The sequence below is a fragment of the Homarus americanus genome, unplaced genomic scaffold (genome assembly GCF_018991925.1).
Source record: "Homarus americanus isolate GMGI-L3 unplaced genomic scaffold, GMGI_Hamer_2.0 scaffold42442, whole genome shotgun sequence".
In the NCBI taxonomy this organism is placed as follows: domain Eukaryota; kingdom Metazoa; phylum Arthropoda; class Malacostraca; order Decapoda; family Nephropidae; genus Homarus; species Homarus americanus.
The window spans coordinates 192,279-206,063 of NW_024742103.1; the positions used below are offsets into that span (position 1 = coordinate 192,279).

The 13,785-nt window shown below is 45.4% G+C and overlaps 1 protein-coding gene across 1 annotated transcript in view; it reads right to left on the reverse strand.

Annotated features, from left to right (window-relative positions):
* Positions 1-13,785, reverse strand: part of LOC121876491 (putative neural-cadherin 2) — a 61,804-nt gene that overhangs the window by 550 nt on the left and 47,469 nt on the right. Inside the window, exons 3-15 of the mRNA XM_042381614.1 lie at positions 12,230-12,345; positions 10,787-10,951; positions 10,523-10,660; positions 8,258-8,435; positions 5,721-5,954; positions 5,078-5,241; positions 4,649-4,804; positions 3,721-3,897; positions 3,022-3,210; positions 2,033-2,248; positions 1,363-1,606; positions 1,124-1,275; positions 439-618 (exon numbers count right to left, since the gene is read on the reverse strand). Of these exons, the coding sequence (XP_042237548.1) occupies positions 439-618; positions 1,124-1,275; positions 1,363-1,606; positions 2,033-2,248; positions 3,022-3,210; positions 3,721-3,897; positions 4,649-4,804; positions 5,078-5,241; positions 5,721-5,954; positions 8,258-8,435; positions 10,523-10,660; positions 10,787-10,951; positions 12,230-12,345 (2,309 nt within the window). The remainder of the gene's footprint in view (positions 1-438; positions 619-1,123; positions 1,276-1,362; positions 1,607-2,032; positions 2,249-3,021; positions 3,211-3,720; positions 3,898-4,648; positions 4,805-5,077; positions 5,242-5,720; positions 5,955-8,257; positions 8,436-10,522; positions 10,661-10,786; positions 10,952-12,229; positions 12,346-13,785) is intronic.

Here is a 13,785-nt window from a genome sequence, read left to right on the forward strand (position 1 = left end):
GAGTCATCCAGGGCGCACCCCCCTGGTGCTGAGAGAGAGAGTCATCAGCCACCACCCCTGGTGTTGGGGAGAGAAAATCCACTATCTTTGAGAGAAGTCATCCCAGGGGCACCACCACCCTGGTGTTGAGAGAGAGAAAGTCATCCAGGGGACCATCACCCCTGGTGTTGGGAAGAGTCATCCCAGGGGCACCACCACCTGGTGCTGAGGGAGAGAGAGAGTCATCCCAGGGCACCACCACCCCTGGTGCTGGGAGAGAGTCATCCCGGGGCACCACCACCCCTGGTGCTGGGGTTGATGATCACTTCATATATACACAGTAGTGGACAGTGACTGTTCTCGAGGTGTGGACAATGACTGACCCTGGAGGTGTGGTCAGTGACTAGACCTGGAGGTGTGTCCGGCGACTGACCCTGGAGGGTGTGGTCAGTGACTGACCCTGGAGGGTGTGGACAGTGACTGACCTGGACGTGCAACCTGGAGTTGGACGGTGGCCTGGGGTGTGGTCAGTGACTGACTGGAGGTGGACAGTGACTGACCCTGGACAGTGACAACCTGCAGGGTGTGGACAGTGACTGACTGGGGTGTAGTGGCTGGAGGTGTGGACAGTGACTGACCCTGGACAGTGACAACCTGGGTGTGGACAGTGACTGACCCTGGAGGGTGGTGTGCCCTGGAGGTGTGGACAGTGACTGACCCTGGACAGTGACTAACCTGGAGGTGTGGTCAGTGACTGACCCTGGAGGTGTGGTCAGTGACTGACCCTGGAGGTGTGGACAATGACTGACCTGGACAGTGACTATGGAGGGTGTGGACAGTGGGTGACCTGGAGGTGTGGTCAGTGACTGACCTGGAGGTGTGGTCGTGATGGCCTGGAGGTGTGGACAGTGACTGACCTGGACAGTGCTGGAGGTGTGGACAGTGACTGACCTGGAGGGTGTGGTCGTGACTGACCTGGAGGGTGTGTGTCGGTGACTGACTGGAGGTGTGGTCAGTGACTAGCCCTGGAGGGTGGACAGTGACTGACCCTGGACGGTGACTAACCTGGAGGGTGTGGACAGTGACTGACCCTGGACAGTGACTGACCTGGACGTGAGTGCCTGGAGGGTGGACAGTGACTGACCCTGGACGGTGACTGGCCTGGAGGTGTGGACAGTGACTGACCTGTGAGGGTGTGGAGAAGTGACTGACCCGGACTACTGGGTGTGGACGGTGGGCTGGACAGTGACTGACCTGGGACAGTGATTGACCTGGAGGGTGTGGACAGTGACTGACCTGGAGGGTGGACAGTGACTGACCTGGAGGTGTGGACAGTGACTGACCTGGAGGTGTGGACGTGACTGACCCTGGACAGTGACTAACCTGGAGGTGTGGACAATGACTGACCCTGGACAGTGACTGACCTGGAGGTGTGGACGGTGACAGTCTTGGCGGCGGGAGTCATGGGGTTGTCGTTAAGGTCGGCGACGTGGACGGTGAGGGTGACGGTGGCGGAGGGCGGCCGCAGCGTCGCCCACCACCAGCGGCACCAGCAGGGCGCGGCGCTCCTCCCGGTCCAGCCCCGCCCGCGCCCACACAACGCCCACCCCGCGCCCCTCGTCCCCTTCTGTAGGAGAGAACACATACACAACTACGTAGCCCCTCACGTTGATACACACACACAGTGAGGTGGTGGAAGAGTTCAGTTTTATTAGAATGTGAGCTGAGGCGCGCTGTGAGTGTGTGGTGAGCTGAGGCGCGCTGTGAGTGTAGGTGAGCTGAGGCGCTGTGAGTGTAGGTGAGCTGAGGCGCGCTGTGAGTGTAGGTGAGCTGAGGCGCGCTGTGAGTGTAGGTGAGCTGAGGCGCGCTGTGAGTGTAGGTACAAGTTTGGCCCACAGTGAAAAATATAATCACTAAATGTATAAAATTCTAAATCAATTACACCACAATATAATGTAAATACACACAGGCAACAAAGAACAAGAACCAAAACATAAACAATAAATAATCTTATCAAGTGTAAGAGAGATATTTTGGTTTGTAATATGTTTACCAACTCACTCTTGTCGTGGGTGACGGTGAAGGTGCTGGTGACGTGGTGGGGCGCCCTGGGGTCAAGGGTTAGGGTAAAGGGTGGCCCGTGACCCTGGCGCCAGTCGTCCGAGGTCCCCAGCGTCTCAGGCCACCACTGCGCGCTGTTCTCCCTCACCTCCACCTGCCGCGGCTCCGCCAGGAACGGTGGGTTGTCGTTCACGTCCGTCACCTTCACCTGACGCACAATTAACTTCACATTACTGCTGAACCTAACCTAACCTAACCTAACCTAAACTTACCCAAGGCACAAAATTACCTCCACTAACAATAAATCATAATGCATTATTCTAACATTTTAGATGAAAACTCAACTCAACTATTTCGTCACCGAAATTAAAATAAGAATAATTTACCCCAATAAATATTCGTGTTAACACTATCCCCGTGTCTTGGTTTACACAACTCATAATGTACACGTTATTCGGGAGACATCAAACACCCCTTGATTGTAATTATATGTATTAAATTCACATACAAACATACATGCAGTAAATACATATATACTGCACATACATACATACATACTAGTCATAACATACTTACATGCATTATAATAATGGATGCCCCTCGTGTAACGAGGATGGCCGGCCCAAGGGCCACCTAGGCGTGCATTTGTTTAAGGTATAGAAGCTGTCGCCAACACAGCAATCACACCCTGAGTTAACGAGTTGCATGACCCAGTGTCAAGGATAGTCCGAGAAGACAGACAATTCGCTAACTGCACTGGCTAACCACTACCCCGGAACATGTTCAGCAAATCGATTAACATCCAGGTCACCAATTACTGCTGGGCAGACAGAGGCAAATGTCCTAAAAAAACATATCCATAGATTCACCCTGCCCGGGGATCGAACCTAGGTCCGCTCGCTTGCAGACAAGAATGCTGACCATTACACCACAGATAGCATACGTACAATTATATATACATACATGTCAATAAAAACTCACGTTAAGGGTGGCTGTAGCGGTCCTGGGCGGCACGCCATCGTCCACCGCCCACACCAGCACACGATGGGCGTCCGCTGTCTCCCGGTCGAGGCCGCCCACCAGCCACACCGCCCCTGACCCGTCCACCCCAAACTGCCGCCCGGGGTCACTGTCCTCCGCTATCTTGTACTGCACCCGACTCTGTCCTCCCTTGATGGTGTGGTCAGGAGGGAGGGTTAGTGGTGGTTAGGTTAGGTTAGGTTAATAGTGCAGTATAGTGATCACCTCTCGGCTACTCTACAGCACCTCACACTCTCTACTAATATACATCACGGTCCAGGGTCAGCGAGTACTCTCTGTTGTAGTGCCTGAAGTAGGAGGAACCAACGCCTTAAGACCCACACAGGAACGTGAAGTAGCGGGAAGACCTCATAGACGAAGGACTACAAGAGGAGCTGACAGTGTAAGACCCTCCCCCCCCTCAAAACAGACGCCTGACTCATAAGTTACCAGCCCTTGTAGAACACAGAATATGGAACGTCCAAAGCAGTAATAAGAAATAACGCCTAAAGAACCAGAGAAGAACAGTGAAATAACAAGTAAACACTCTTGAAGAACACACGAAAGAACACAAAAGATACCTGTATCCGAGACAAGAGGAATTCACACGAGAAAACTCCTTTCCTTAAGTAACCTACTGAAGGAGGAAGCCAAACTCACCCCATCACGGTCCTTGGCGGTGAAGGTGGTGAGGAGGGTGCCAGGGAGCGTGTCCTCAGGAAGGGTGAGGTCGGCGAGGTCGTTGTCGTAAGTGGGCGTGTTGTCGTTGTCGTCGGCCAGGCGGAGGTTGACCCAAGTGCCGTCTACGTGATACTTGTCGCCCCACCCTTCCTCTCCCTGTTGGCGCGGACACCTCAGTTACAATACCTTCTCTTGTATCACACACACACACACACACACACACACACCATCGCCACCTCCTGCCACCTGCAGCCCCCCGCCCACCTCACGCAGTCCGCCACTACAACAAAATTCAGCCCATAAGAGCCCGCACCGATAGATATAAGAACAGCACCATCCCATCTATTGTTAAAATGATAAACAACTCCTGATTTATGTACTGTACAGCCCTGTAAATGTATTCAATGCATATTATATCATTATGTCTAAATCAAATGTAAGTCTGTATATTTTCAGCCACCGGCTGCAACTCTATTAATAAACCGTTTATTATTATTATTATTACTATTATTATTATTATTATTATTATTATTATTATTATTATTATTATCATCATCACACACACACACACACACACACACACTGGAAGATTAATGACCAGTCTCCTCACAGACCATGTCATTGTTTGATATTTTTCCCACATTAGTACTGTACATTAGATGATAAAATGTCAATGATAATTTGTATATATATTTAATATATAACACAAATACAAACAATAGGCTAATGATGATACTAACTCTTTATGGGGTTTTCAGGTATTTCATTGAACCAAAAGGTGTTTATCATCTCGGGAGAAACAGTACATTAGTGGGATCAAGACCAGCAGTGCCCATTACACCAAACTTCCCCCTCAAGGATCGCTAACAGTGTCAAGTACGGAAGCAGCAAAGTTCTTACAACTTACTATGTCTGTCACCTCTACCCTGAAGCGGAATCCTCGTCTGTGGTTGGGATTCTCGTAGTCCAGAGGTGTCACCGTCCGCAGGTCCCCTCCTGGCATACCCCGGCGTCGACCATCCACACGGAACATCTGCCACCCCCGACCACTACCTGGCACTATCTGAGGCGGGCACAGGAGGTGGTTGTGTTAATATAAAACACGTGTGGACGCTGTAACACATAAGGCACATCACCTCACACTACCTGAGATATAGCGGTTCATTATAACAAGGCCTCGAGAATCATGTAATACAACACAGCTGTTCATAACTATAATAGGATTACTATATTTTTTATAGGCCTCTATTACTTCGCTGTAGAGGAGTTGGCCCTTCAGGAGTGGGTGTGGGGGAGGTACTGACCCTGTAGGAGTGGGTGTGGGGGAGGTACTGACCCTGTAGGAGAAGTTGTTGGACACGTCTTGGTCGACGACGGTGAGGGTGGCCAGGACGTGGTCGGGGGTGAGGCTCTCGGACACGTCCAGCGTCCACTCAGAGCGTGAGAACCTCGGTGGCACGTCGTTCACGTCCTGCACCTCCACCACCACCGTCCCTGTACCTGGGGGAGCCAAGGGGCGACACCTGACACACCTGACACAATTAGCACACCTGACACACTATTACTTAACAATAAGGAAACGTTAGTGATAATATAGTAATTACTGTACTTAAGATCACTTAATTTCACTCGTAAACGAACCTTTGTATACAAACTTAAACAAAAAGAAACCGTAGTACACTGTGGTACACCCACCCCGGAGGCTGCCTGCGGTACACTGTGGTACACCCACCCCGGAGGCTGCCCGCGGTACACTGTGGTACACCTACCCTAGAGCTGCCTGTAGTACACTCACCCTTGAGGCCACCTCCGTCAGTAGCCACCACCTGTGGTACACTCACCCTTGAGGCCACCTCCGTCAGTAGCCACCACCTGTGGTACACTCACCCTTGAGGCCACCTCCGTCAGTAGCCACCACCTGTGGTACACTCACCCTTGAGGCCACCTTCGTCAGTAGCCACCACCTGTGGTACACTCACCCTTGAGGCCACCTCCGTCAGTAGCCACCACCTGGATGGTGTACCTCTGGGTCTTCTCACGGTCGAGGCAGCAGAGCGCCGTGGTGATGAGGCCCAGCTGATTGTCTATACTGAAGATGGCGCTGCCGGACGACTCGTCGATCACATTCTTCTCGAGTGAGTACACCAGCTGGGCGTTGTAGCCCTCGTCAGGGTCGTCGTGGTCCGTCGCCACCATCTGGGCCACCATAGTACCTGGGGACACATTTGGAGTGATCACATGACTAAAGTTCCAGTGGGCGCATGTTGCATAAAGAGGCCGCACACATGTTGTACACAGTGGGGGCTGGCTGATGTTGCATATTGTATAAATTAAATTGTTACGTATGCATGGTATATGTTACATTAATTACCACTGTACTGTAAGGTTGGTGCAGTCCATTTTATATTTGTACCATAGAATTTAATATATATATATATATATATATATATATATATATATATATATATATATATATATATATATATATATATATATATATATATATATATATATATATATATATATATATATATATATATATATGTAATATTCAGAAATTTCAAACACGCGCCATTGGCGATACTGAGCTTTCAAGGTCGTCGGAGGGAAGAGAGCGCTCCCTGCACATAGCGAGAGGTTGTGGAACTAGGCCTAAGTGATATTAAATGTAATTTGCCGAATTAATAATGATGCGATTCATGAAGTTAAGGGACTATTATTGAATTTGAAATTATTATAGATCGTTTATCAGTCTGAATAATGTCACGGGTGTCCCAAGGAGTTATTAGTTAGGCGGAAAATATGTCACGTAGGCCTAAGCTAGCGCCTTGGAGAGACGCGACGCTGGCTGGTCCTCAGTCACGTGAAAGCGATTGGACTTACAGGACATCCCTGCGCGTCCGTCCACAGAAATAGTCACGTGGTCTAGTCACCTGTGTTGCGCTATTGCAGTATAACAAGTAAGTCTCATTCAATCTCAGACAGGGTTTAGATAGGGCAGTGATAAAGTAAACTAGAGCTAACAGTGAGTTCATTTCAGGGTTTCCGCCAGAACCCACTTGACTGCGAGAGATTGACTGCCGTTTGAGACTGCCGTTGATGATTGAGGGTGGCGATTGTCGCCATTGGACCGATCAGTGTAGGCCTGTCACTGTTTAGCGGGGTATCAAAGGATCTCTTGAGGGAATCTAGCCGTCTGGGTGCCCAGCTGACGACGGGACGATCGTTGGGGTCATCAGCTCTCCTCTACCTCAGCTCACAATACCACATGTTTCAAGCAGCTTAGTGAAACCCTCTTGCTAACGGGAAGCTAAAGCTTCTCTCAAATGTACAAGGTCTGATTGGCTCACTCCCTTCCGCTTTATGGATGTACCGGGGGGTAAAGTGAAGCTAGCTGAGTGATACAGGGTCGCACACTGGGGCCAAGAGTCAGTGGAGTTTAGAGGTACACTTTCCAAGGTGGAGAAAGGCTGATTTGGGCCTTCAACTACGGGTGCCTGTTGGTTGTGCCTTAAACGACTACGGAGTGCAGGTGGAATCTGTGTGTGTGTTAGGTTAGGGAGCATGGTTCACGGGTATTGGACTCAGTAACGTCTTTATAATAGTGACAATATTTTTGTGTGTAGTTAATACTATTTTTTCAGTTACTAATGTATGCTGTGTGCATTTAAAATTTCTTTATAGTTTCAATCTCAGATATAACCTTTGTTCCCCAGAGTAGTGTTTAAGTTAGGTTAGGAGGTGTGCATCTGTTGGTGTAACATAATTATATTGAGTGCCCTTAAGGCCTATTCATTGTAGAGTATTTAATTTCTTATTTTTTAATACCATTTCCTCAGTGACTGATATTATTTTGTTGAAAACCCTTAAGGCCTGCATCTGTTGGTGTAACATAATTATATTGAGTGCCCTTTAGGCCTATTCATGGTGGAATTAATAATTTCTTATTTTTATACCACTTCCGCAGTGGTGGATATTATTCTGTGAAAACCCTTAAGGCCTGTTTCATGTGTGCAAGCAACATTTCTTAATACTTTAAATTTATTGTTGCCTGAGTTTCTAATAATTTCAATATCATGTATAACTTTTATTCCCCAGAGTAGTGTTTTAAGTTCAAGTTAAGAGGTGCGCATATTGGTGCACCATTATTTGATTGTGTTTGTAGTTGGAGGGAATATAAGTGTCTAAAATTTACAGTGTGTCTCATTCATCCCAGTCACAGACGCTATCCTTCCACGGGTCACGGACAATTCATTTTGTTAGTAAATTTAAGTGCTCTTGTGCTGGTTCGGGATTTCTCACTAAGGGGCGCTTCCACTGCCATTACCATCTAATAATCTTTAATAAACCCCAAGTCAAGTGAGAAAATAAAGTCCAGTAAATTCCGACCGGTTACATATATATATATATATATATATATATATATATATATATATATATATATATATATATATATATATATATATATATATATATATATATATATATATATATATATATATATATATATATATACCTTTGGGTGTGTCCTCGGAGATGGAGGCGGTGGTGGTGTGGGCGGGGAAGTAAGGGGCGTTGTCGTTGACGTCCTTCAGGTTGACGCGTACGTCGGTGTGCGCCTCCAGCTGCCCGTCCGTCGCCGTCACCCTCAGGAGCCACTGAGCCCGTCCGTGTGGGGGGTCCCTGTCCAGTGGCTGGGGAGGGGGGAAGTGACCACTGAGCCGGCTGGTGGTGATGGTTACAGGGTTCTGACGTCACATTAATAGTGTACACAAACACCATGCTTGTAAACACTCACACAAGTACTCTTACATACAGATACACATACATAAATACAAACATACATATATTCATATATGTACACCAACCAAACCAATCACAGGAGCTTGTACTGAGGGCCTCACCAACACCCGCGCCCCGTGTCCTCCTAACACTCATCTCCATAACTATTTACATTATTGAAAACCAATTTACAATACGTATATATATTTCTATCACGGGTTGCTTGGGAGGCTCAGTAACCCGACAATGACTGAAGCTAATGAATCTGTTACCTATGGATACTCTCAAAAATTTGGCCTATGTGATGCATCAGTATTAACACCAAATATTCCAACAATATCACAACTACATTAAGTCTACAATTGAATATAAACAAAACAACTAAAAAAAAAAAATATGTTACCGATTTGGGAATTGTTCTCTCATCATTTAAGTTCACCTGTGTAAATTAATACTCAGGTGTGCATTATTTCGCCATTCCCAGCTGTGTATTACGTGTTTACCCTCAAGAGACAGGTGGGGCAGGTAATTAAACCACACAACAGGTAGAATAAACATGCAATACATACTGTACCATCAGACATGTAATTAATCTCTTTATCATGTGTTTATGTGAATGTTTAGGTAATGTATATTGTGTTATCATCAAGACTGCTTTCAGGGGGGAGGAGGATGTGGGATGGAGAGAGAGAAGGATGAGGAGGAGAATGAGAGGGAGAGAGAAGGATGAGGAAGAGAATGAGAGGGAGAGAGAAGGATGAGGAAGAGAATGAGAGAGAGAAGGATGAGAAGGATGAGGAAGAGAATGAGAGAGAGAGAAGAAGGATGAGGAGAATGAGAGAGAGAGAAGGATGACGAAGAGAATGAGAGAGAAGGATGAGGAAGAGAATGAGAGGGAGAGAGAAGGATGAGGAAGAGAATGAGAGAGAGAGAAGGATGAGGAAGAGAATGAGAGAGAGAGAGAAGGATGAGGAAGAGAATGAGAGAGAGAGAGAAGGATGAGGAAGAGAATGTGAGAGAGAGACAGAGAGATAGAGGAGTCTACTTGTAATGGAGATAAGGGCGATAAAGGCTCCCTCATCTAGCACTATAAACTTCAATGAGCCTTTGATGCTCAGTAGTGTGATGAGTGAGTCTTTGTCATGCAGATGTACTAAGCCTCGATAGCTATGGGTCTTTTCTTTAGTAATACCTCAAAGTTAAACCATCCAAGACTGTTATTCGTCTCTTGATCAATATATCTAACCCAAATTTGTTATTTTAAATTATATAATATGAAGAGTTTTATTTTATATTCAGTGGTTTTCTCTTAATAGGTATTTTAGTTATGTGGTAATGACTTTGTTGATTTTATTTATGTAGTATTGTCGTAATCAGAAACTCATCAACACATATAACAAATAACAGTCAGTACACAAGATAACTTTAATGTTATCTTCATTTTCTTTTTCAGATCATACCTGACTCAGCCCTAAGACTCATACCATTTCTGAGTCTATGTGTTTACCAGGGCCGCTAATAGTGTGTCTGTGGCATTATAATAACTTGTGTCATGTTAACTGTGATTTTTTTTTTTAAGGTCACCCCATAAATAATGTATTGTATAATAATTAACCTATAGGCTGTACATCATCTTCTATTGTGAGTATTGTGTCATATTTCTTTACTGATCTTTTTGTTTTTCTATTTTTTTTTTGTAATCTGTCTAAGTATTTTGTTTTCTTTCTCTCACTCACTCACTTTTTTATTTTTTCTCATTATTTTTTTTCCCCAGTGTCACCTCTCTCTCTCTCTCTCTCTCTCTCTCTCTCTCTCTCTCTCTCTCTCGTTCTCCTTCACCCCCTCTCCTTCCATTTCTCCATTTTTCTCTTCCTTTCTTTCACCTTCCCATTCCACTTTCTCTTCTTCTCTCCTAAAATAAAACAGCACACACACTCACTCACTCACACACTCACTCACACACACACTCATTCACTCACACACACACTCACTCACTCACCCTCAACAGCTGAATGGCACCGGTCACTGGGTCTATAGCGAAGGCAGCCCTGGACCCATTAGTGTTGACACCGTCGCCCGAAAGACTGTAACGTAGTCGTCCGTACTCTCCAGCGTCCCCGTCCGTAGCCGTCACCTGCTGCAGGAGGGAAATGGGAGAACCAAGGTACTGGGAAGGTATAGTTTGGTTGCAATTGATGGGGATATACCAGGAGAGAGAGAGAGAGAGAGAGAGAGAGAGAGAGAGAGAAAATGACCCCCTTACCGTGAGGATGACCTTAGGGAGATGCCGGTCGTCCTCCTCGGTGATCTGAGTCTCGTGGAGGGACCTAGGGAAGACGGGGGCGTGGTCGTTCTGGTCCTTCACCCTCACCACCACCCTCGCCTCGCTCCTCGCCTCCCCCGCCCGGGCCTCCACCACCAACGTGTACTGCAGAAGGACGAGAAGAGTAATTTATTCATCACTTATACATGTTAGGTAGAAAAGACGAGGCCAGGCACTGTTATTTTGGGCAGTTGGAAAGCATAACGTTGAGCTTCGAGTTCCTTCAAGTATTACGCTTTAGTAAGGTTGGTTCAGTGTGGTTTGTCATCGTTTATTATTGCTTATTCTGTTAATTATAGATGATGTAATTTAACACCCAGTGGTTTTAGGTAATGCTTCGTAAGTCTTAGTAATTCTTTAGAGTGTTGAATTATAGTGTTTACATCACGAAAATATCAGTAATACTCGGTAATGATGACTGATAATACCTAATACTCGGGATTATTTGACGATAATTTGTAATTTTATGTAATTCCCGGTATTTGATAGTGAGAAAATGCTCACTGTCCCCTGGAGATAGTTGATATTATGCTTTTACTGCACTTCAACAACTAAGGTATTTAAGCACGTAATACGGTCATTAATTAGACAAATTTATCATCAATCGAAAATTATGAGAAATAAAACTCTCTGGGTATACAAGAACCAATATATAGTCGATAATACTCACACGTTACCGTTAAATCTCGGTGGACCATTTTCTTTGGATGTTTACAATGACCGCACTCCCATTGGTGAACACACTGACCTCAACACCTTCTCTCAAGCTATAACTAAATTCCAAACACAATTCGCGTCTAATGGTGCAGCCATATCAGGAGATATTTTATTTTGTGAAACATTTTATGAAGCTGGAGAACAATAAAAGCTATTAAGAGCGTTTTCACTCCACCTACCTCGGTGTTTTGGCCGGAAATGTTGGGAAAATTTCGTGTTTGTGAAGGGTAAGTTCTGGCAGGAGGAGGAAGAAGAGGCGTGAGAGTGATGGCACAGTGATAAAAGGAAGTTTGTTTTTGTTTCACCTTTCACTAACGCTCACGATTCAACAAAAAAAAAATAAATAAATAAAATATATAAGAGAATTGAAAAGCGTAAACAAAACCCCATACAAAAGAGATTAAATAGCACAGAACATTTGTCGTATAAATAATATAGAAAAGACCATCGAACATTAGTCATAAAAATATATAAAAAAAAGAGCATTGAAAAATAACTAACAAAAAAACAAAAGAGGAGCGACAACTAATAGGTGCCACCAAAATATAAAACAAAAGAACATAAAACTATAAATCTCTCAACAAAATAAACAACGGAGCATCGACAACATAAAAATAGAATCAAGAGATAGAAACGACATGAACATCAAAAACAAATCAGCATTACCTCTTGTTGTGTCTCATAGTCCAGCGGGGAGCGGATGGAGAGACTGCCAGTAATGGGGTGCAGCCAGAAGTGATCCGCCTCGTTTCCTTTTGTGATAACGAACACCAGGGAGGCGTCTATAGCGAGAAGACAAACAACTCGAGTGAGAAAAAAACCAAGAGAAGACACATGAAGTATAGATGTTAGAATAATGAACCGTTGAAACCTACAGCTATAAATGACAGAATGATGAAGAGTTGTTGATGCTCCATTGATGAGTTTTCAGATACACAAACAGAATGACGAGTTCTTGGCAGATAGAGTTATAGATGAGAGAATTATGAAGTCTTGGATCACACACAACTAAAGATGAACTATGAGAGATTTACATAACAGGCGGTGGCTATAGAGTTATTATGGTATATTACTAGAAGATATATCAGGGAAGAATATGGTAAATATGTATTCTTTATTACTTACCTTTACACAGTCTCCTGGTGAGAAACTGAAGCCATGTGTGTGTGTGTGTGTGTCCTGAAGAGTGGTTGGAGCAAGGGGAGTAAGGAGACACAATAGGAGGAGACCTTTTGAAGATACAAACAGACACACACACACACACACACACTATACGACACGAAGCATAAGAACCATCGCCATCAGTCCCACCTCCAGAGTTTCGACCATATCCACCTATATATAGTATTATTATCTTCATCCCCCTCCCCTACACACCAACACAATATATCATCTTGGTAAAAACTCTCCTAACTTCCTCCACACCTTCTGTCAACTAAAACACAATAGAGAGGAGATAAGGAAGGCGTTACTGTAGAACCTCTCTGTGATGGAGGCTACAGCAGGAGGAGGAGGAAAGAGGGGGAAGGGGAAGATGAGGAAGGAAGGGGAAGAGGAGGAGGAAGAAGAAGATTTGGAAGAGGAGGGGATTATAGGAGAAGGATGAGGAAGAAGAATACGAAGAGGAGAAGGAGAAAAGAGATTAGGAAGAGGAGGAGGAGGAGGAGGAGGAGGAGGAAGAAGAAGAAGAGGAGGAGAATTATGAAAAAAGGAAGAGGGGGGAAGAAGAGTAGGAGGTCTTTAGTTAGTTATTTTTTGGGTGGGATGGGATGGGATAGGGTAGGATGGGGTGGGATGGGGTGGGTAGGGGTTTGGAGTTGGGGGAGAGGAGGGAAGGGGGAGGGGTCGATGATGGCAGGAGTCTTCGGGCCAGTGCTGATCGACCCCCTCACTCCACAGGGCAGTAAACACATCACTGGCTTTTAGGATACAAGTGTAATCTCCCCAACAGCACATTGAATGGTCCCAGCGAGCGACAACACCGCAAACTAAGTTCATTTGGTCGCTACTATATCCACATTTTAAGCTATTTTTTTTTGTTTTCGCTTTACCTTTGAGCTTTTAGCCTCCACTCCCCCCTCCCCCTCCTACAGGACAGAAGGGGAATGATAGTGATAATTCAAGATAAATAGATGTTAAACGAGAAGACAAACTAGCAAACAAGTGAAGATTAATTGATTTTCGTTTTAATATAGACAAGAGAGAGAGAGAGAGAGAGACAC